Source organism: Camelus ferus, chromosome 20, assembly GCF_009834535.1.
Source record: "Camelus ferus isolate YT-003-E chromosome 20, BCGSAC_Cfer_1.0, whole genome shotgun sequence".
NCBI classification, from domain to species: Eukaryota; Metazoa; Chordata; class Mammalia; order Artiodactyla; family Camelidae; genus Camelus; species Camelus ferus.
Genome location: NC_045715.1, coordinates 20729648 through 20749470, shown reverse-complemented (window position 1 = coordinate 20749470; position 19823 = coordinate 20729648). Strand labels below are relative to the sequence as shown.

At 53.9% G+C, this 19823-nt stretch overlaps 5 protein-coding genes across 6 annotated transcripts; 3 read left to right on the top strand and 2 right to left on the bottom strand.

Moving 5' to 3' along the window:
* The first annotated feature begins 495 nt into the window (after window positions 1–495).
* CLIC1 (chloride intracellular channel 1) lies at window positions 496–6081 on the top strand. The gene is made up of 6 exons (XM_032462691.1): window positions 496–991; window positions 3087–3196; window positions 3397–3522; window positions 3682–3788; window positions 4499–4680; window positions 5673–6081. The coding sequence occupies exons 1-6, from the start codon at window positions 953–955 to the stop codon at window positions 5832–5834; spliced, it is 726 nt and encodes a 241-aa protein (XP_032318582.1). The 5' UTR covers window positions 496–952; the 3' UTR covers window positions 5835–6081.
* Window positions 6082–6383: 302 nt separating this feature from the next.
* Window positions 6384–9725, top strand: DDAH2 (dimethylarginine dimethylaminohydrolase 2). 2 transcript variants are annotated; one of them, XM_032462689.1, is made up of 7 exons: window positions 6384–6600; window positions 7440–7800; window positions 7913–8012; window positions 8137–8210; window positions 8407–8526; window positions 9064–9213; window positions 9408–9725. In XM_032462689.1, the coding sequence occupies exons 2-7, from the start codon at window positions 7504–7506 to the stop codon at window positions 9522–9524; spliced, it is 858 nt and encodes a 285-aa protein (XP_032318580.1). In that variant the 5' UTR covers window positions 6384–6600; window positions 7440–7503; the 3' UTR covers window positions 9525–9725. The 2 variants fall into 2 exon arrangements, with proteins under 2 accessions (XP_032318580.1, XP_032318581.1); XM_032462690.1 differs by lacking the exon at window positions 6384–6600 and adding an exon at window positions 6702–7199.
* A 325-nt stretch (window positions 9726–10050) lies between these two features.
* MPIG6B (megakaryocyte and platelet inhibitory receptor G6b) lies at window positions 10051–15153 on the bottom strand. The gene is made up of 7 exons (XM_032462688.1): window positions 14982–15153; window positions 13208–13642; window positions 12666–13013; window positions 12419–12503; window positions 12020–12078; window positions 11811–11890; window positions 10051–11681 (listed from the first exon to the last, which is right to left on the bottom strand). The coding sequence occupies exons 2-7, from the start codon at window positions 13266–13268 to the stop codon at window positions 11577–11579; spliced, it is 738 nt and encodes a 245-aa protein (XP_032318579.1). The 5' UTR covers window positions 13269–13642; window positions 14982–15153; the 3' UTR covers window positions 10051–11576.
* LY6G6C (lymphocyte antigen 6 family member G6C) lies at window positions 14506–17249 on the top strand. The gene is made up of 3 exons (XM_006178772.3): window positions 14506–14657; window positions 16018–16128; window positions 16574–17249. The coding sequence occupies exons 1-3, from the start codon at window positions 14606–14608 to the stop codon at window positions 16786–16788; spliced, it is 378 nt and encodes a 125-aa protein (XP_006178834.2). The 5' UTR covers window positions 14506–14605; the 3' UTR covers window positions 16789–17249.
* A 747-nt stretch (window positions 17250–17996) lies between these two features.
* Window positions 17997–19775, bottom strand: LY6G6D (lymphocyte antigen 6 family member G6D). The gene is made up of 3 exons (XM_006178770.3): window positions 19628–19775; window positions 19384–19530; window positions 17997–18329 (listed from the first exon to the last, which is right to left on the bottom strand). Exons 1-3 carry the CDS (start codon window positions 19680–19682, stop codon window positions 18106–18108), a joined length of 426 nt encoding a protein of 141 aa, XP_006178832.1. The 5' UTR covers window positions 19683–19775; the 3' UTR covers window positions 17997–18105.
* Window positions 19776–19823: the final 48 nt, after the last annotated feature.

The window sequence follows — 19823 nt, the reverse complement described above, 5'->3', positions numbered from 1 at the left end:
ACTATCCTGTCTAATCTTCACTTTTTTCCCCACTGTTAGGACTAGCTACCACCAAGACCTTAGGATCAGGGCAGAGCTATCCTGGGGCCACAACAACCCTAGGCTCCTACCCTGTCTCCAAGGTAACGTATCAGTGAGAAAAAAGGACAAGGGGCACAGGAAGGGGCCCCAGATGACTGATCAGGCTACTGAGTGGTAGCGGACCTCCCCCAGTGGTTAGGCAGCTTCCTGTTTCCCCAACACGAGCCTGATTATCTCCTTTCCCCGCCCCTGCCCTACATTTCACCACGCTTTTCCCAACCCCAGCTTCCACTTCCAAGTCCCTTTCCTGGACCACAGTCCTAGGAACCCAGACTTTGGACTGGAGTCCGAAGGCAAGGTGGAAAAAGGAATAAACCACCACCTTTCCCTTCTATAATTCCCTCTCTGGGCCGTCAGGGACGTGCTCAAGCAGTGGGTGTCCGGTTTCTTGTGTGAGGGTGGAGGGAGAGTGTCCTCTGATGAGTGAAGCAGGGAAACTGAGGCAGAAAAAGTTCTGTGTTCAGGGAGACTGGCGGAGAAACAAATTTCCCAGGATTCCCTCTCCTCGATACCCTCCTCCTCGATCATCTGGAAAACCTGAGGATCTCCCTTCCGACCCACTCCCTGAATCGTCCCGCCCCCCGCCGGTCCCCTCCCCAAGTTCAGGGCGGGGCGGTCTGTGAGTCAGCGGCTCCCCGATCCGACCCAGGAGGGGGCAGAGCTAGGGTGTGGAGGACGCTGGACCGGTCGGGAGGCCGCGTCTGGAGTGAGCGGGTCTGATCGGGCTAGTGCGGCGCTGAAGGGCCAGACCTAGGTCTAGGGGACAGATTCTCTTCAGTGAGACCCGCCTTCCCTGGCCCCGGCCCCGGCCCCGGCCCCGGCCCCTCCCAGTTCCCCCAGCGACGGTCGCTTCCTGGTCCCCGTCGCAACCATGGCTGAAGAACAACCGCAGGTCGAATTGTTCGTGAAGGTAAGAACACCCTCCCGCCCCTAGTCCCCCCTCCAAATTCCTAGAAGGTAGCTCTCACCTTTCCCCAGCTCCAACCTTTACTCCCAATCCCTTCCCTCTTTGACCCCCAGCCCCAGTCCCAACCCCACGTGCAATCTTTGAGGGGCGTGTGGTACTGTGGGGGGGGGGGGTTAGGGCGGGGAAGACAATTGACGTGTGTGTCGATAATGAGAAATCTAGGTTCAACTCTGCAAAGTTTGTAAAAGTGCAAGTTTCCAGCAGCCTAAAGGACAGGAAGGTACAGAAAAGGGAGGGTTTCCAGAGTGGAGAAGATTGACGGGGAGTGGGGGGTGGAGGACAAAGCTGATAGGGGGACCAGGAGAGACGGGGGGCGGCCAGAAACCTACAGGGTTTGGGTGGCACAGAGGGAAACTTCAGGATATGGGCCCAGCGAGAAGATCAGAGGATGAGGGGTGTAGTGGGAGAGACTTGGAGGCGTGTGGGGGGGGAACGGGGGAGGTTTCAGGGAAGAGGGTGTGGTAGGGAGGCCTGGGAGTGGGACTAGGTGAACTGGGAAGAATTGGCGGGATGAAAGGAGACAGGAGAGTGGGAGCGAAGTTCTAGAACCTGGGTGGGAGAGGTGACTGGGTGGTGAACAAGTGTCCTGGGGACTTGGGGAAGTGAGGAGGGTGGTGGCGAGGAAATGAGAGCTGAGCTGTGCCTACCATGAGGGTAGATGGGGAGACAGAGCAGGAGGAAGAGAGCAGGGTTAGGATGCTTAGGGTTTGAAGTTATAGAAGCAGAAGAAAAAGTCACCCCAACTCTCTCCTCTCGGCCGGTGTGGATTAGAAGAGGTGGTGGTCCCATGGAATCTGCATATCGAAGCCGCAGGCGGCAGCCTCTGCCTTTTTGCCCCTCTCCCCTCCCCACTAGCACTGCATTCTCTGCCTTCTCTGGACCTCTTCCCTATGCCTCTCCCTCCCTCTCTGTCTGTGTCTCCCGGTTTGTACATTTTCCCCATTCTTCATTTTCCTGCCTCCTTTCTCTCCACTTCCCTGCTTTTGTTCATCTAGCCTTTGTGTGTTCCTGCCGGTTTCTCCCTCTCCTTTATGCTGGGGCTTCTTGGGCAGCCATTCCCTCTCTGTGCAGCCATGCAGGGTCCGCCCCCTTAGGTGTGGTCCCCACCTCCCTCTCACACTTGGCCTCAAGGGCTATTTTTACTCCTGGGTGAGGCTGTGCTGCAGAGATTCCTCCAGCCCTGGGTCCAGCATGGGGAGGATTATCTGGAACTAGGGGAATTATACTTGGAGACCCCGGCAGTGCCCAGGGAAGAGGGAGGTGGCCTTTGCTGCTTGGGCCTCAGCCTCACAGGTCCCTGCCCCCACTCCTCGCCAGGAAGGAAGCTGCTGAGACCAGAGACACAGTGAGATGAATCACCCTCAGCCTAGGGGGAGGTGTCCCTTGGGAGATGAGGTCACCACTTGCCAATTAGAGGGCAGCCCCCTTATGCAAGGCCCTCCACATCTCTAGGGCAAGGCCCTAAGTCCCTTGCCTCCCCAAGCAGCTGCCAGAAACTGCTTGGGTAGAGGTATAGAGAACCAGACCTCCTGCTTCTGAGCCCTGCCCCACCCCTCATGTCTTCAGGCTGTATTCCTATCAGGAATCCAGGAATCCAGGCCTCTAGCCTACAACCCTAGACTCCCCAAAGCCCCTCTCTAGGCACCATTTCATGGGTTAAATTGTGAGAATTAAATGAATTTTTGTATGTAAAGTGCTTAGAATAGCACAGAGGAAACTACACTAGCATTAGTCTTCCCTCTCTAGGGTCCAGATCCTCCAAGTTCTCCGAAGCCTGTTCCCTCTGCCTACCTCCCACCTGTCCTCAACTCTCTGGGGAAGCAGAAGCCTACCTTTGTAGAAAATTCTCACTGATCCACCTTGGGTTTGATCTAGCCCCCCAGGTGGAGAGCCCAGTTCTGGGGGAGCTTTTAGCAGTGAGACTGAGTATGTGTCATGACGAGGCAGGAAACAGGTCTGGGAATAGGAGATGCAGAGAAAGACCTGGAGATGAGTGGGATGCACCAGGCCTAACCTTGGAGTGGGGCTTTCTTTCCAGGCTGGCAGTGATGGTGCCAAGATCGGGAACTGCCCCTTCTCCCAGAGACTGTTCATGGTGCTCTGGCTCAAGGGAGTTACCTTCAATGTCACCACTGTTGACACCAAGAGGTAGGCCCACTTCTGTTCCACTAAACATCCCTTGTGCATACACACATGCGCATACATACCGTCACCCACCTGTGTCCTTCCATGCTGAATACTTTTCCCCTCCATCTGGAGCCCCTTTTCTTTTCCCACATTCCTCCCCCTCCCCTTTCTGGTTCTCCCTAAACCCCTTTTCCTGTCCTGATGCTGGGTCTCTCCTCCAGGCGGACTGAGACGGTACAGAAGCTGTGCCCAGGAGGGCAGCTTCCATTCCTGCTATACGGCACCGAAGTGCACACAGACACCAACAAGATTGAGGAATTTCTGGAGGCGGTGCTGTGCCCTCCTAGGTATAGGGGAACTCGGAACAGGGAGTGGGGAATCTGGGAGACTCAGAGAAAGAGAATGATTGAAGAAATGGAAAACGCAGATGGTGGTTGGGCAAGGGCAGGGTTGCTGAGGCTCCTTCTCAGAAGAGCTCTTATCCTGTTTCTCCCATTGGTTTTCAGGTACCCCAAGCTGGCAGCTCTGAACCCCGAATCCAACACTGCTGGGCTGGACATATTTGCCAAGTTTTCTGCCTACATAAAGAATTCAAACCCAGCCCTCAATGACAGTGAGTCTTGTGGATTGGAGGCCTGAGTCCTAGGAAGAATGAAGAAGAACCATGGATTAGGGGCCCCTGGAAATTCAGATATCAGGGAAATGGAGCAGATGTTGGCAAACTTGCACCACCACCACCCTGCACCTTATCTTTGTTTAACCCCCATATTTCCCTGAATTCTCATTGACTGTGACTTTTAAGCTCCTCTCATTTGTTCCCTAGCCTCTTCTGCCCCACCGGGGACATTAGTTGGGTTGACTGCTGGCCTGTGTTCTGGCAGAAGAGGATTTTGCTTAAGAACAATGGCTTTAGGTAGGAGGGAAATAGCCCAGTGGTAGAGCACATGCTTAGCATGCAGGAGGTCCTGAGTTCAATCTCCAGTACCTCCATTAAAAACAAACAAACAAACAAAAAACAATGACTCTAGATCCAGACTACCTGAGTACAAATCTTACTAGCTGGGTAACTTGGGACAATTCATTTAACTTCTCTGTAAATCCACTTCCAGATCTATAGAATGAGAATAACAATACCTGTTTCTTGGGTTGATGTGAGAACTAAATGAGCTTTTGTGTGTAAAATTATTAGAATAACACATAAAAAATGAACTACATTACTGCTAGCAATTATTATTTTGGACTGGCCTCGCCATTAGTATTCAGTACCCCCATGGGTCTTCTTGGACCTTCTGATGTTCTTCCCAACTTCTCTCTCTTGCACAGATCTGGAGAAGGGGCTCCTGAAAGCCTTGAAAATTTTAGACAATTACTTGACATCCCCCCTCCCAGAAGAAGTGGATGAGACCAGTGCTGAGGATGAGGGCATCTCTCAGAGGAAGTTTCTGGATGGCAATGAGCTCACTCTGGCTGACTGCAACCTGTTGCCAAAGCTCCACATAGTACAGGTGGGTGGTCATGGTGGGAGGAGAGGGTGGTCGCTGGGATGGCTTTTTAAGGGGCTCCCACATGGGCTTCCCATGACAACTGCTCCAAAGGTGGTTTCTTTACTAGGATGATTTCTAATAGCAGACACCACCCCATTCCTTCCTGGCATTCTTTGCTGGTAAGACTTGAGAGAATTCTAGTCCATGATACAAGAAGTGAGTGCAAACAGACTAGCCGAGAGTAACACATTCCAGTATTACTTTCAAAAATGCTCTTGCTGTCTCAGTCATTGCCAAATCCCCAAATCAGACAGAGCAGGCTTTTCCTAAAAATCAAAGCTTTAAGTCTGTAGCTTCAGTCTTCACTTCCTCTTGTCGAAGATGAACACTGCTGGTTCCCATGTTTTTATCATAGCTCATGCTATGCTTTAGTTTGTGAAACAAGGGATACTGAAGTGTCAGTCTGCTGCAGAACTGTGTATTAAACATCGGTGTACTGGGCACTAAAAGACATGAAGATCTGGAGTGATTGGTCCTTGCCCTCAAGGAATTTGAAATCTAGCTGAGATGATAAAACATTCACATGAAAGTTAAGTAATAATACATGGTTAAAAGCCAAATGAAAAGTAGACATAAGTTGCTATGGAAATTCAAGAGGAGAAGTGTGTGGTTTGTGAGTTATATCTCAAAATCAAGAGGGGAAAACTAGCACCATAGACTGAGGTGGTCTGAAAAGGGCTGGTTGGTTATAAATGGCCAGGATTTCATTTAAGTGGAGAGGAAGGCTAAAGAGCTTACAAGACAGTGAGGAGTTAAGAAAACCCATCAAAGATGATTAATATGGGAGATAAGAATCTTAGGAAGAGAAACCAGAGAGTGGAATTACTTGAATGCCTGGACAAGGAGGCTGGATTTTATCCTGTAGGCCTTGGCATAAGGGAAAGACCAAGAGCATGATAACTATTGTGGCTTCCCTGAGGCTAAGCTATTGGTCCTTCTCTCCTCATCCCTAGGTGGTATGTAAGAAGTACCGGGGATTCTCCATTCCTGATGTGTTTCGGGGAGTGCATCGCTACTTACGCAATGCCTATGCTCGGGAAGAGTTTGCCTCCACCTGTCCAGATGATGAGGAGATCGAGCTGGCCTATGAGCAAGTGGCCAAGGCCCTCAAATAAGTCCCTCCTGGGGTTCCCTCACCCCCATCCATTTTCTCCATCAAGGCCCTGGATCGTTTGTTTCCACATGGCTACCCAATGGACACACTCCAAAACGGCCGGTGTACAGAGAATCCTGGTGCGGGGCTTGCTGGGGGGTGATGAGGAGAAAGGATGGGGGATATGGGTGAGATTTTTATTGTGGGGTCGGGCGGATAGGACAATGTGTTTCAATAATAAAATACAGAAGGAAAATCCAGTGTTTTTACACAAAGGGGCTTGAAGTGTGAGTAACACGGAATGAAGGGTGGGTAAGTGACCCTGAGCTCCGAGCAGAAGCCCGGAATTTAGAAGAGGGGTGCTTGTGATGGGGCTGCCATTTTTAGTGCTGGTTCACCGTTGAGCTGTCTTGCGCTCCATGTCGCATTTGCAGCCCAGCCGCAAGAGCCGGCCAGATCTGGGTGGGCCTAGGCAGCGCTCTTGGGGCGGGGCTGAATTCAGAGAAGGAGCGCAGTCCGGATAGAGTGGGCGCGGCGTAGCAGAGCGGAATGGGCGTGACCTCGAGGAGCCCCGCCCCGTCCCGCTTAGACAATGCCCCGGAGCCGCCAGATCGTCGCGACCCCGCCCCACTGTAGTACTTGAGCTCGCTTACCCCGGGACCCCTCAAAGCCAAAGCTCCAACCCTCAAGGCTTGAAGACTAGGACTCTTCTTCACCAACTCTGTCCTCAGGGGGGTGGGGCCGCAGCCAAGATCACAGAGCGGCAGGAGTGGGGGTGGCCGCTAGAGGTGAGTCTGGGGTGGGAGGTGGCCCTTGGATCATGTGAGGGCCAGAGTTTGGGGGTGAGGGGCCCTTGCTTGTGCCGGACAGTGCGAAGGGTCGATATTTGGGTGTGGAGCTGAGTGGGAGTGGACTTTGGGGAAGATAGATCCGAAGACTGGGGGACCGGGTCCTGGTGCCCAGAGTGGCGCCGGCTCCCCAGAACCACGCCCCCGGTTTCCCCGCCCCTCGGATTTCGTTTTAGACCTCTCCCAGTCCTCCGGGACTCAGTCTGGTTTACAATGGGTCGCGCTAGGAACGGAGTGACCGGTCGGGGTGGAGAGAGGATGTTTAACTCCTTAGTCTCTAATTCCTCCCTCCTTGTCCCTCTCTCCCTTTCTCATTCGGACGTTTAGGACTTCCATCCCCCAAGCCTTGACTCTCCCCAGCTGTCTCCTGACCCATAACCTCTGTGGGCCCCTCGCCACAAGTCGGGTCCCTAAGGCAGCGAGCAGCTGAGGGTTAAGGGGGCGGGGCCGCTACATTTTTGGGGAGTGAGCGCATCCTAGCGGCTGCCAAGAGGTGCGCCTGGCAGGGACCTTTCGAAGCCCCCGAGCAGGGGCAACAGGTGTTTTGGAGATTAGGGATCCCGATCTTGTTCCTCGGACTCCCCCTAAAGCTGCAGACCCACGAGGGTGTGGGGTGGAGTGGGGTCGGCAGAAGAGGACCGACTGGAGGGGGTGGGGTGGAGTGGGTGGGGCACCCGGAGATGGCAGGAGGAAGACCTGGGCGCTCTTAACCACCACCCACTACACCCTTTTCTGCATGTTTCTTTCTCTGCTTCACCCCTTTCTTTTTCTTCTCCCAGACAGGTGAAGTAAAAAGAAAACTAAGAAATCAGCGCGGCCGGAGGGGGCTTCTGTGTGGATGGGATGGGGACGCCAGGGGAGGGGCTGGGCCGCTGCTCCCATGCCCTGATCCGGGGGGTCCCGGAGAGCCTGGCGTCGGGCGAGGGTGCAGGGGCCGGCCTCCCAGCTCTGGACCTGGCCAAAGCTCAGAGAGAGCACGGGGTGCTGGGGGGTAAACTGAGGCAGCGATTAGGGCTGCAGCTGTTAGAATTGCCTCCTGAAGAGTCGTTGCCGCTGGGACCGCTGCTCGGTGACACCGCTGTGATCCAAGGGGATACGGCCCTAATCACGCGACCTTGGAGTCCCTCCCGCAGGCCGGAGGTGAGCGCCTGGGTGCGGGTTAGGGTAGGGGGAAACTGGATCTGGGCCTCCAGGGCTTTAGGGAAGAATGGGGATGGGAATGTCTCCGCCTCGCGCCCTCTTCTGCACTAAGGTTGATGGAGTCCGCAAAGCCCTCCAGGACCTGGGGCTCCGAATTGTGGAGATGGGGGACGAGAACGCGACGCTGGATGGCACTGATGTTCTCTTCACTGGTGAGGCTGGGGTGCCTGCACCCTAGGGCTTGGCACAGGGAAGCAGACTTTGGGAGACTGGGCCATCCAGCGCCTTGTCGCCAACTCACTCCCGCCTTAAACCTGGCGGCCTCCCCGGGCTCAGGCCGGGAGTTTTTCGTAGGCCTCTCCAAGTGGACCAATCACCGAGGAGCTGAGATCGTGGCAGACACGTTCCGGGTGAGGAGTAGGACCCGCCTTGGGCAGGGGGGTGGGGGGAGGGCATGGAGCAGATAGGGGCCGGAGGAGCCTCGGCGGCGGGGGCGAGGGGAGACTTAGCGCGGCACTGAGGAGGAAGAGGCTGAGTCTGTGTTTGAGGGTATCCCCTCACCCTTCCCGCGCCCTTGAATACTTTCCCTTATTCCCCCGCCGCTAGGACTTTGCTGTCTCCACGGTGCCGGTCTCGAGCCCTGCCCACCTGCGTGGCCTCTGTGGCATGGGGGGACCTCGCACTGTGGTGGCAGGTAGCAGCGATGCTGCCCAAAAGGCTGTCAGGGTGAGAAGGGGCAGGGCTGAGGTGGGGCGGGTTGGTCCGCGGCCAACGAAACTGGGCGTGGCCCCGGGCCTGGGAGGCGGGGAGCTGGGAGGCTCTGAGGATGAGCCCCAACCCTTGCCCTCACGGAGCTGTCCATCCAGTGTAAAAACACCTGAGAAAACAAGAAGTTACTATGTGGGACAGGGGGCTGGAAGACCGAGGAACAGGGGCAATTAAGATTGTCTTCCCAAGTTTCAAGAAATTCCCAAAAGTGGCATCTAAGCTGTGACTTAAAGGATGGATAGGACGGACAGGTCGGGTCTGGAGTAGGGGAGAAGAGGGTAGCACGTGGAAAGAACTGCATGTGAGTCTGAGGTGAAAATTGCAAAGTTAATTAAAGCACTTACTGCCTGAAACATAGTAAGTGCTATGTGCTTGCTGTCATTATTATTCCACAATAATTTAACTCTGTCCTCAGCCCTTAGCAGTGGTTGGGCAGCCAGACTCAGTTGTGAAGAGGCTCTGAGCCTTGCATGCTTCCTCTCTCCTGTCCCCCAGGCAATGGCAGTGTTGACAGATCACCCCTATGCCTCCCTAACCCTCCCGGATGATGCAGCAGCTGACTGTATCTTTCTGCGGCCTGGGATGCCTGGTGTGCCCCCTTTCCTCCTGCACCGCGGAGGCGGGGACCTGCCCAACAGCCAGGAGGTGAGAGAAGGCAGGAGCTCTACCATCACCACCAACCAGAGAAATGAGCCTCAGGCTTTCCTAGTGGCAGGAAGGAGGGAGACCTTCTCTAGAAGCCTGGGTGGGGCCACTCTGAGCTGGCTGGTGGGAAGGAGGCCTTAGCTGTGGGCTTTGGGGTCTTACTCCCTTCTCCCCACACACTGTCCTCCCTGCAGGCACTGCAGAAGCTCTCTGACGTCACCCTGGTACCCGTGTCCTGCTCAGAATTGGAGAAAGCAGGCGCTGGGCTCAGCTCCCTCTGCCTGGTGCTCAGCACACGCCCCCACAGCTGAGAGCCTGGCCTTGGGGTCCTGGCTGGCCAGGGGTAGGGTGGCACAGGAGTAGAAGGGGAAGGAGGATTCAATAGAGGATGGCGAACAGTAGTAGTGGGGAGAGGGCCCCAAGATGGAGGGAGGGCATAATGTAAGGAAAAGGATAGGGGCCACTGGGTAAGTCCTTTCCCCAAGAACTAATAAAATAGAACTGACCTTTTAGACTGGGCTGTGACTTGTGTCTTACTGGGGCAGAAGGACAAGGGCAGGGCTGAAACCTGAGGTTAGGTCAGTGCTGGGAAGGAGGCCTCTTTCATTCATCAAACCCTCTCTTGGCACTTACTAACTCATGGTCCAGCCCTATCAGAGGTGTTTGGCCACAAAATGGACAGGACAGAACTTCTGTGGTGGGGAGCACGTACAGGGCAGAGAAGAGAAAATATGAGTGAATCAATCACTGCATTTATCTAAATGTCAGATGATTCAGAGACTAGGAGATTAACAGTCCATCCATAATTCATAGGAGGAAATGACATTTCCAGGGACATTCATTTTTACTCATTTACTGAAGCTTAGCAGTGATACAAAAAGGGTTAATCTCTTGGTATCAAGGAACTCATGGTACATGAAAATTTCTTATAAATTGAAATATGGTTTGTAATGAAACAATTCACAGCAGGCTATGAGAGAAATAAGGGGACCCTCTAGGAAATCAAAGTGTATGCAGGGATGGGCAAAGAGGGGCAGGGATCACTTCCCAGAAAAGGCTATGCTTGAACTGAGTCCTGCGGATAAATAATAGCCAGGCATACAGTGGGAAGGAGACAAAGGGTAATTAATCTAGGAAGAAGGAACTGCATTGGGCAAATGCATATTTGGGGCTGGGGAGACTTTCTCTATAGCTGTCATGTTCTATGCATGTGAGTGACAGAGATAAGCCTGGAAAGTAGGTCGAAAGCTATAGCACCTTGTACCCAAATCTGAGGACCGTGGACCCAGAGCTGAAATACTGCAGTTCTGAAATACAGGCGGTCAGGAGCAGGTTAGCATCTAAGGAAGATCTTAAGCAAGGGTAGGAGGATGAGGTGGGGCTATGGGCAATCTAAGGAGGAAACGAGGAGATGAGATTCAGGTGGCAGTACTGGGCATGAAGAGGGTGTGGATTTGACTGTGACATTAAAATAGAAAGGCACTTGGTTAATTGTGTGGGAATGAGAGGTGTACATGACTCCCAGTTTCTGGCTTAGGCAACTGGGTTGATCAAGAGAGAATGCAGAGGAGGAAGGGTTAAATTAAGTAAGTGGCTTGGGAGATGACAGTGAGTTGGGTTTTGGACCTGCTGTGTGCAAAATGCCTAGGGCCAGCCAGGCAGGGATGTCTGAGGGACAGTTTGGCAATCCCATATCAGGGATCTGAGCTAGAAAGAGTTCTTGCTGTTGTTTGCAGAGGTGAAGGCTGAGGACTGGCTGTGGATCATAGTGTCCCAGAAGAGGGAGAAGGCAGATAAAGACAGGGACAAACCTAGAATGGTGGGGAATACTGTAGGGGGGAGAGAGCAAGGAAGAGGATTCCAGAAGGAAGATATCAACATTAAAGAAAAACAGCTTAAAGATGAGAGTAATCAAAGGCCAAGCCAGATGAATGATAAAAAATGTCTGCTGAGTGTAGCTATTAGGACATCACTGGCAATCTCATGGAGAGGGGGTGAGCAGTAGGAGGTGACTGAAGAAAATGGAAGAGCTAGGTGTAGGCCATTGGTGGAAAGAGCTTGACTGCGGAGAGAGGGAAAGAGAGAGGGCAGTAATCTAGGAGTTGTAGATATCTCAACATGGGGAAGCAGGGCTTGATCAGCTCTAGAAAGGAAATCAGTGGTGAAGGAGACATGAAAGTTGTGGGGAAGGAAGGAAGAAGATCAGTGACAGGGATAGCCTGGAGCCCAGCTCTTCTGACTCCCAGTCTAGTGCTCATTTCTATCTCACAGTGCCTTCCTTTCCCACGTGAAGGGCCAAGAAGGGGAGGGTTATGGAGACCTGGGAGCCCCCAGCTTGTGAGGTTTGGAGTAAGGGGTTCCTTTCAAACTACAACCGCATAGATGGTGGAGGCATCAGCTGGGGCCACTGGGGACAGTCGGCAGGGCCTTCTGAGGGCCATATGATCCAGGTCTGCGTACAGCAGGCTCTGAAAGGTGGGGAGGAAGGCAGGAGGGTCTCAGAAGTCTGACTCCCTTGGGGATCCAGGCCTCTGTCTTTCTTGATCCACTTTACCCAGGGATTCTGACCAGCCCCCTTTCCATCCCCAAGCCCTTACCGACTCTTGATCCAGGCCCCCTGAAATCTTTGGCTCCTCCTCCTCTACTGGCCTCTGGGGCTCGGCTTTCACGAGTGGAACTATGTGGGGGGGACAGAGCTGAAGAATTGAGAGAAGGTAACCAACTTGTCTGCTCCCAGAAAGGGCTAAGACTCCGGCATTGGGTGGGGAATGTGCGGAGAAGGAAAATGGGGTGGAGTTAGTCTCACCAAATCTGGGCAGCGGTCGAGGCGGGTGAGGGGGCGAGGGCGGGTGAGGGGGCGAGCGCCTGTAAGGATGGATAAAAGTATTTGAGAGCCACCAGTCTTCTCTCGCTAGTTCTGGGTCCCAGGACTCACCAACAACCCACCAACTCGGTGCAGGCTCTGACCCACAAAACAATTTAAGCCCCACCCCCACAGATAGTTCCGCCCACGCTCTGAGCCTGCTCCGCCTCTAGCTTCGCTTCCCTAGCCAGGGCTCCACCCACCAGCTCGTGGCTTCGCCAAGTTCTGACCTCCTCCATTCTTCTCCAAACCAGACCCCAGGGCTCCAGATCTAGCTTTTGTCTGCAAAAGTTGTGGTCCTGCCCCTCCCGCCTCCGGTGAAATCCCGCCCCTCGTGCTCACCTGCGCAGCCACCAGACCAAGCCCAGCGCTCCGAGTCCCAGCACCAACCCAACGCTTAGCAGCGGGATCAGGATCTGGGGATAAACTGACCCGAAGGGAATGTTGGAGGCGGGGTGGCGGTGGATGCCAAGGTCAAAGGTGCGAGGACAGCTAGGTCTCCTACTCAGGAACCCCCAGCCACGGCCTCCCTCCCTGCCGGGGGCGTGTGTCAGGGTTAAGTCTCTTGTATATGAAGTCCTAGACCTACCTTGGGTAGGCTCCGGAGCTCTGCAATTGGCCAGATCCCCCAGCACGTGAAGCACCGTTCGACTCTCTCCCTGGTGCTGGCCCTTGCAGATAAAGGTGCCCGAGTCCCCCGTGCTCAGGAGCAGCTCCAGCCGCCTGATATCAAGGTCCAGAGCACGTAGGCGACTAGCAAAGGGCTGAACGGGAGACGCGGTGGGGGTCCCGCTCGGTGAGGCCCACAGGATCGGGCGACGTCCTTTGGACAGACCCTTGCAGGCGGGGAAGCTAGGTGCCCAGACCCAGCGGCTGGGTTGCGATACCCCTTCACAGGAGAGATTCACCCTGTCCCCAGGGCGGCCGACCAGGGAAGCTAGGGGAGGCCAGAGGTAGTGGTTAGGAAAAGTCCACAGGGCGAGACGACCCCTCACTTACGTCTGCTCTCCTCTCGTCTCCTCTGCTCTCCAGCCGTCCTGGATCTTCCCACACACATCCCACTCCTCCTATTTATCCCCGCCCCCTGCCTCAGTCCTTCGTCGCCATTCTGACTTTCCCGGGATGGCTTACCCCCGGGGCTCCCGTGGGCCCTCGACAGCAGCAGCGGTAGCAGCTGCAGAACCAGGGCCATAGCTGGAATGTGATGGTAAGAGGCGGCGAATGAATCAGCGGAGGACACCGGAGGGAAACCGGAGGTGGGGGTGGAGAGGGAGACCGCAGGTCTGGGGGCTCCGATAAGGGGTGAGGGCGGGGCCACCAGCTGCCCTGATCCCTCTGGGAATCTTCCCAGGCAAAGTCACAGCCCTCAACCAATGCTCACTTAAAATTCCTGCTGGGGCCGTTTTCACCAACACTACCGCAGACTTCAACCACTGCAGCGTCGCAGGTGCCTAATACACCACGATTTCTAGATCCCCACTGTCTGAGTTGAAATCTTGACTTTGCCATGTACTAGATGCATGATGTGCACAAGTCGTGTAATTTCTCTGGGCTTGTTGACATTATCTGTAAAATGGGGATAAAAACACCTACCTTGTAGAGTATTGTGAGAATTAAGTAATACACCGAAAATGCCTAGAACAATGGCTGAGACATAGGAGCACTATGAACTTGCCATTATTACCATTTCTGTTCTTATTTTAGCTGCTACCTCACCTCTCTGTGCCCACGCTGTCCCTCCCAGCCATTGGTGCTGCGCCCAAATTGGCAGGTTTTGATTGAGGAAGTGCTTTGGAGCAGGTGCAAAGCCCCACACCCAGGACTTCATCAGCCCTTACCAGACTGGAGCAACCAAGTCCAGGCCAAGCCCAAGCAGAGCCAGAGCCAGGACCTCAGAACCTTCAGGGGGCCTGAAGCAACCCTTCCTTAGCAGGCAGCTCCATCCCATGCCTCTGCTGCTATGACATCACAGAAGCCCTTGGTGACATCACAAACCCTTCATCCTGTGGCTGAGCAGGGGTTGGGAAGACCAAGTAGGGGCTGAAATGAGGTTAATTTGGTGCTCAATTTCTGCCCACGTGCCCCTACAAATGCCCACCGGGGATTAAATTTGGCACTCAGCTTGGGCCATACCCCATTGTTCATTTCTCAGGAACCAGCAGATGCTACCACCACAGCCACTGTAACATCACAGGGGCCTTTGGTGATACCTCTTCAGAGGACTGGGCAGGAGGGGATATTACTCTTGGGGGCCAGGAGGGTGTGTCTTGGACTGAAACCAAGAACCAAAATGGAGTTGGCCACTAGTGCACCTACCCTCCCCACCTCTCTCTCCCATCCCCATCCCCACTCCCTCACTGGGCCCTGCTTAGCCCCTCCCTAAATGGGGAGGGAGGGGCCACCAGAGTCAGGGAAGGGAGGGACCGTTGGAATTATAAATTCCAAAAAGGCCACTCAACTCCCAGAACCCAACCCGGAAATTCTACTCTGTCGGCTGCTGCTACCGCTACCACTCTCAAGACACTCACCATGAAAGGCTTTCTGCTGCTCATCCTGTCTGCTCTGCTCTGCTGGGTCTCAGGTGAGCACCTGGGGGCCCCCAAAGACCTGGTTCACCTGGTCAGGACTTCCACACCCTGTCCCAGCCACTGCCCTACACTACCCACAACTCAAGATCCCCAGTGCCCCCAGACCCAACTGGCTCAGTTGACCCTGTGACGGAGTCCTTGCTCCATTTCTCAAGGACTCCAGTCTCCATCCTTCAGACTCCTCCCCACCAAGACCCACTCTTTTAACCTGCCCAGGGTTCCAGTTCCCCTGTTCCCCACTCCTTCTTGGAAACTCTGCTCTCCAGTTCCCCTGCCAGCCCCATTCCAATAATGAAACTCTCTAGGATGCAGCTTACCTGCTTCCTTCTCTCACCACCTGCACTCAGCAGGGTGTTCTCTCAGAAATCTAGACATGCAGTCAGGGACTTCTTTTGCTCTCCATCCTCCCTTCTACTCCATCAGGGACTTTGTGCTCAGTCCGTCAAGCAGTGGCTTTTCCTGATACGCTCTGCTCCTCCCTGGGGTGCATACCCCCAAGGACACAAGCTTTCTGGAGGGTTCCAGTGGCCCCTCAGAACCTCCCAGAGAACCAGGGAGATTTCCCAGCCTTCTGGGGAGGGAATACCGGGGCTGCTCACCCCCAGATGAGGTAGGTTTTCCTGAGTTGCAGTCCCAGGATCCTCCACCCATAGATTGAACCCTTTCTTCACTCAAACCTTAAATCAGCTGAGGCAGAAACTTTAAGGGGTGTCATCTTCTGCCCTCATCCTTCCATTTCGGTAAAGTGCTCAGATGGATTCCGATGATCTGTCTCCCAGATATTATTCCTTTCTGTCAGAGAGCTGCTGTGTTGGGAGGGTTCCATTCAGGTCTGGTTCTTCTTCCCACACTCTTGGCCACCCCTGGGTTGAAGGTTAAATTATTAAAGCTGGCCCCCGGTGGCTTTCTTGCCCACCTCAAGTTCCAAGCCATTTCTACAAGTGTTGTAACGCCATGGTTTTTACTTTTAATATTTCTTCCTGTTTCAAGACTCCATCTGTGATGTTTTCTGCATTCCTTCATCTTCTCCCTCACCTCCTTCATTCCTTCCCTGTGGTAGGCTCACATTCCGTCCCTCCCCAGCCCCATGTTTTTCTTGGTAACTCTGCTCCTCCTGACTCATCTCCAGGTGGGGTGGAGTGAAGAAAGATGTTAGGGTGCAGGCTATTCACAGAGCAACAACTCCACCCTCACCCACTTCCACTTCTGCATCACTCACCTGCTCCGTCCCTAGCAGACCAAACAGGTCAGAACACCTACTTGATTGGCTCTTCTCCACCCTATCTCCCAGCTCGGCTCATCCCGAGGTGAGTCAGACACTCCATCACCTCAGCATGACTTCTGTCTTCCCAGCTGACATTCGCTGTCACTCCTGCTACAAGGTCCCTGTGCTGGGCTGCGTGGACCGGCAGTCCTGCCGCCTGGAACCAGGACACCAATGCCTGACAACAAATGTGTATCTCGGTAACATCCCTTCTCTAGTAGGGAGAGGGGTCCAGTGGGAGACTATGCCTGGGGCTGAGGTGGAACAGAGAATTACAGCAATGATGGTAATTGGCCAAGGACTTTTGTGCGCCAGGCACCATTCCGTGTCTTTACATGGATTGTTTCAATTTATGGTCACAACAACCCTAAGATGTGCTGCTATTGTTCTACTGAGGAAACAGCCTCAGAAAGAGACAGTAACTGGTCCAAGACTTCATGGCCAGCAAGTGATAGGACCAGGATTGGGGTGATGGGGCAAAGTAAGGAAGTGCAGGAGGTTAGACTGAGAAGAGATTCAGAAGGGCACGGCCAGGGGCAGAGTTGGGAAGGAAGGAAGCCTGGGTGGGGTGCAGGGGTGGGAAAGTGGACACAGGCATGTCAGGTGCCCACCTTAACTGACTCCACTGGCCACTTCTAACCCCAGGTAAGATGTGGGTTTTCTCCAATCTCCGCTGCGGCACACCAGAAGAGCCCTGTCGGGAGGCCTTCAACCAAACCAGCCACAAGCTGGGCCTGACCTATAACACTACCTGCTGCAACAAGGACAACTGCAATAGCCCAGCCCCTCGGCCCACCCCGGCCCTGGCCCTTGTCCTTGTTACCTCCTTGGCTGGCCTTGGCCTCTGGCTGTTGCACTGAAATCCACTCCGTGGTTGCCCCTCCTCCCACCTGCCTTGGCCTGAGCCTCTCTTCTTCTGTCTTTGTAACCTCTGCTTCCCTTTGCTCAGAAAAGCAACCCTCCAGACCCTTCACATTTCTTTGCTTAGACAGTGGTCTCCCGCTCCATCCTTCCACCCCACACCCTCCACTCTGCTTTTCCGGAGTCCTTCCCCATTTCCCTGAACACCACTCCAGATCCTCCATGGCCTCCTAAAAGGCCCCCCCCCCTTTGCCTCCTGCACTCTCCCATGCCCTCCTTGGGGAGGGATTGGAATCTGGGCTGGAAATGGGGGTTCTGCCCTGTCCCCAGTGAAGGCTCCCAAGAAGGACCTGATGACCTCATTGTATGAGCTGATTCCCCACACCCTGGCTGTCATATGTGCCCCAGCCTCATTCTCACCCCTTTCCATTTTGAGTAATAAATGTCTGTATCTGATCAATTGTGCATTTTTGTGAGAAGATCTATTGACAGAAAAGCCGCCCACCCACCCCCCCACCCCCGCCAGGAAATAACACTCTCAGACCTCACCCCCATCAAAGAACCCCTCAGGGAGTTTTTCTGGGAGGCTGGGCTGCGACAAAAGGAGAAACAGGTTTTTCAGGCCTCCATCCCTCTTCCGGTGTCTGGGGGTGGCATACAGCTCCCAGTGTTTGGAGAAACAATCCTTATCCTAAATTTAGGCCATACCTCTGATGTACTGTCAAGAAGGAGGTACAGCCTGGCTTGAGGGATCCCCAGAAAGGGTAGGAGAGTTGCATGGGGATGGGACATGGGACCCTCTTGCCAGGCCTCACTCCCTCAGGTTAGAGTCAGAGGCCTCCTGGCCAGGTAAGTGAGGCACATTTCCTTTCTCAATCCAAAATAGCCATACTGGGAGCTAAGTTGCAAATGGAGGAAAGGGGAACAAGCCCAGACAACCAGGCTCATTGATTCCTGGTGGCCCCCACTCAGCCCAGATCCTGCTCCTCTCAGTGATCCTCGTTGCTAAGGAAGATTCTCTCTAGCAACAGGATGTAGGAGCAACTTAGGGCAGATTCTCCATTGTCCTTTGGGGTTTAGTTGGCTAAGAAGTGCACCATTGTAACTAAGTCCACTGATCCTTGATGACCCCTAAACTCAAGCCTAGATGACCCCATATCACTCCTTCAGCCCTCCCATCAACAAAAGATGGAATTTTCCAGTCAGCTTTAGAGTGGTGGATAGCTTTTAATGGCTCAAAGAGGAGTGTTTGTCTTCTCACTTCAGAGTGCCTTAGTTCCCTTGCTCCATTGCTCCCTTCCCTTCCCCGGCTCCCTCTACCCTCTCCACAGTCCCGGCAGGAGCCAGACCAGGGTGGTGGCCGCTGCGGCCAAGAGGCATGCAGGGGCCGCAGTGCTTGCCACAGCACTGTTGCACAGGTCTCCGACGCAGCAGTCCCTGTGGGTCGTATAAGTCACCTCTCCCACCACTTCTGTTTCCACTCGATTGCAATGATGGGCCGCCACACAGGCTGGATGATGATGAATCAAGGTCACTGAGGCTGAGAGAGAGAATGAGACTGGGGTGTTGGACGCCTGGCTTGAGGACTTGCCTTCTGCGGCAGAGCAGATGTGACTTCAAGGAGCCCAAAGGGATCCTCCGCCCCCTCAAAAAACACCTCCCCAAAACCAAGTGATCACAGTTAACACGTTGACACTGTGAATCCCCTGATGGGATGCACTGAGAGAGACCAACATCATTTCTTGCCCAAATCTCATGAGCTCAATCTAATCATGAGAAAATATCAGATAAATCCAAATTGCAGGATGTTCTATAAAGTAACTTACCAGGACTCTTCAAAAGTGTCAAGATCATGGGGAAAAAAAAGGAAGATTCAGAACTGTCACAGAGAAGGGGCAACTAAGAAGACATGAGAGCTAAGTGCTATGTGGGCTCCTGGTTTGGGTTCTGTATCAGAAAAGGGACATAAGTGGGACAACCAGCTAAACTGAGTAAGGTCTGTAGAGTAGCTGGTAGTACTGTACCAGTGTTATTTTCTGATTATGCTAATTGTACTATGGCTTTATAAGATATTAACATTTGAGGAAGCCGGGTGAAGAATATACAGTACTATTCTGTACTATTTTTGCAACTTTTCTGTCAATCTAAAATTATTTCAAAATTAAAAATTGGGTGGGGGGCTGCTCCAGGAGCAGTAGGCTGGACCCAGTCATCCAAAAATTAATTAATCAATTAATTAAAATTTAAAATCACACACACACACACCCCTCTGGGATCCTTAACTGATGCCTGCAATTTGAAGTTTGGTTGAATATTTTGGTCCTTCAAGGGACACAGCTTTTCCAACCATTTGTGAGTGAATGGGCCTATGAGACTCTGGAGAGTCAAAAGGAGGGAGGTGGGGCTACACAGATGGCAGGCTTCCAGGGCTCAGCGCCAGGAGCCAGAAGGGGCTACAGACTGCTCCACTCCGACAATGGCACCATCTGCCCAGAGCCAGACTGAGCCTGGAAGGTTCTGGAAGCCAGAAGGATTGAGGGATGGGCTGGAGGCAGGGAGGGGCTGGGAGGAAGGGGGAGAAACTGAGGACTCACGGTTTCCAGACAGCTTGGTCTGTCCCACGTCCCCTTTGGGTTTGCGCTCCAGGAAGCCACAACGTTCGCCCTCTCCACAAGTGGTCACGGTCTCTTGGCAGGAGCCGCTGGGGCCTCCACCGCAGTCGTAGCACCGCATGCGATTTCCTGGCAGGAGAGAAGAGGTGCCGGACCTGGGCTCTCAAGGGAGCCGCTGGCAGAGGGGGACCGGCCTGTGTGAGAGGCGCCTGGGCTGCCTCCTTACCCAAGGCAGCCCCCAGCAGGGTGCTGAGTAGGATCCCGACAAATAGGGGGTTCATCGTGTCTGCCTGTGTCCAGAGCGCCTCTCCCTCCCTCCCACCCCCCTCCCTGGCCCTGCTCTGCCAGCCTTTTATCCCCCTGGCCTTGGGCTTTATAGGGCAATAAAAGGGGAGGAAAGAGTCTCCCCCAGCAGGCACCGG

Bases quoted from the DNA above. Each gene is read 5' to 3' on its own strand.
- LY6G6D (XM_006178770.3), bottom strand. From the start codon at position 19,682: ATGAACCCCCTATTTGTCGGGATCCTACTCAGCACCCTGCTGGGGGCT. The intron at 19,531-19,627 runs GTAAGGAGGCAG...CTCTCCTGCCAG, and splicing joins CCTGCTGGGGGCTGCCTTGG to GAAATCGCATGCGGTGCTAC. The intron at 18,330-19,383 runs GTGAGTCCTCAG...TCTCTCTCTCAG, and splicing joins GACCAAGCTGTCTGGAAACC to CCTCAGTGACCTTGATTCAT.
- CLIC1 (XM_032462691.1), top strand. From the start codon at position 953: ATGGCTGAAGAACAACCGCAGGTCGAATTGTTCGTGAAG. The intron at 3,197-3,396 runs GTAGGCCCACTT...TCTCTCCTCCAG, and splicing joins ACCACTGTTGACACCAAGAG to GCGGACTGAGACGGTACAGA. The intron at 3,789-4,498 runs GTGAGTCTTGTG...TCTCTTGCACAG, and splicing joins AAACCCAGCCCTCAATGACA to ATCTGGAGAAGGGGCTCCTG.
- DDAH2 (XM_032462689.1), top strand. From the start codon at position 7,504: ATGGGGACGCCAGGGGAGGGGCTGGGCCGCTGCTCCCATGCCCTGATC. The intron at 7,801-7,912 runs GTGAGCGCCTGG...TTCTGCACTAAG, and splicing joins GTCCCTCCCGCAGGCCGGAG to GTTGATGGAGTCCGCAAAGC. The intron at 8,527-9,063 runs GTGAGAAGGGGC...CCTGTCCCCCAG, and splicing joins CTGCCCAAAAGGCTGTCAGG to GCAATGGCAGTGTTGACAGA.
- MPIG6B (XM_032462688.1), bottom strand. From the start codon at position 13,268: ATGGCCCTGGTTCTGCAGCTGCTACCGCTGCTGCTGTCGAGGGCCCAC. The intron at 12,504-12,665 runs GTAGGTCTAGGA...CCTTCGGGTCAG, and splicing joins AGCTCCGGAGCCTACCCAAG to TTTATCCCCAGATCCTGATC. The intron at 12,079-12,418 runs GTGAGCACGAGG...CCATCCTTACAG, and splicing joins TTGGTCTGGTGGCTGCGCAG to GCGCTCGCCCCCTCACCCGC.
- LY6G6C (XM_006178772.3), top strand. From the start codon at position 14,606: ATGAAAGGCTTTCTGCTGCTCATCCTGTCTGCTCTGCTCTGCTGGGTC. The intron at 14,658-16,017 runs GTGAGCACCTGG...CTGTCTTCCCAG, and splicing joins TCTGCTCTGCTGGGTCTCAG to CTGACATTCGCTGTCACTCC. The intron at 16,129-16,573 runs GTAACATCCCTT...TTCTAACCCCAG, and splicing joins GACAACAAATGTGTATCTCG to GTAAGATGTGGGTTTTCTCC.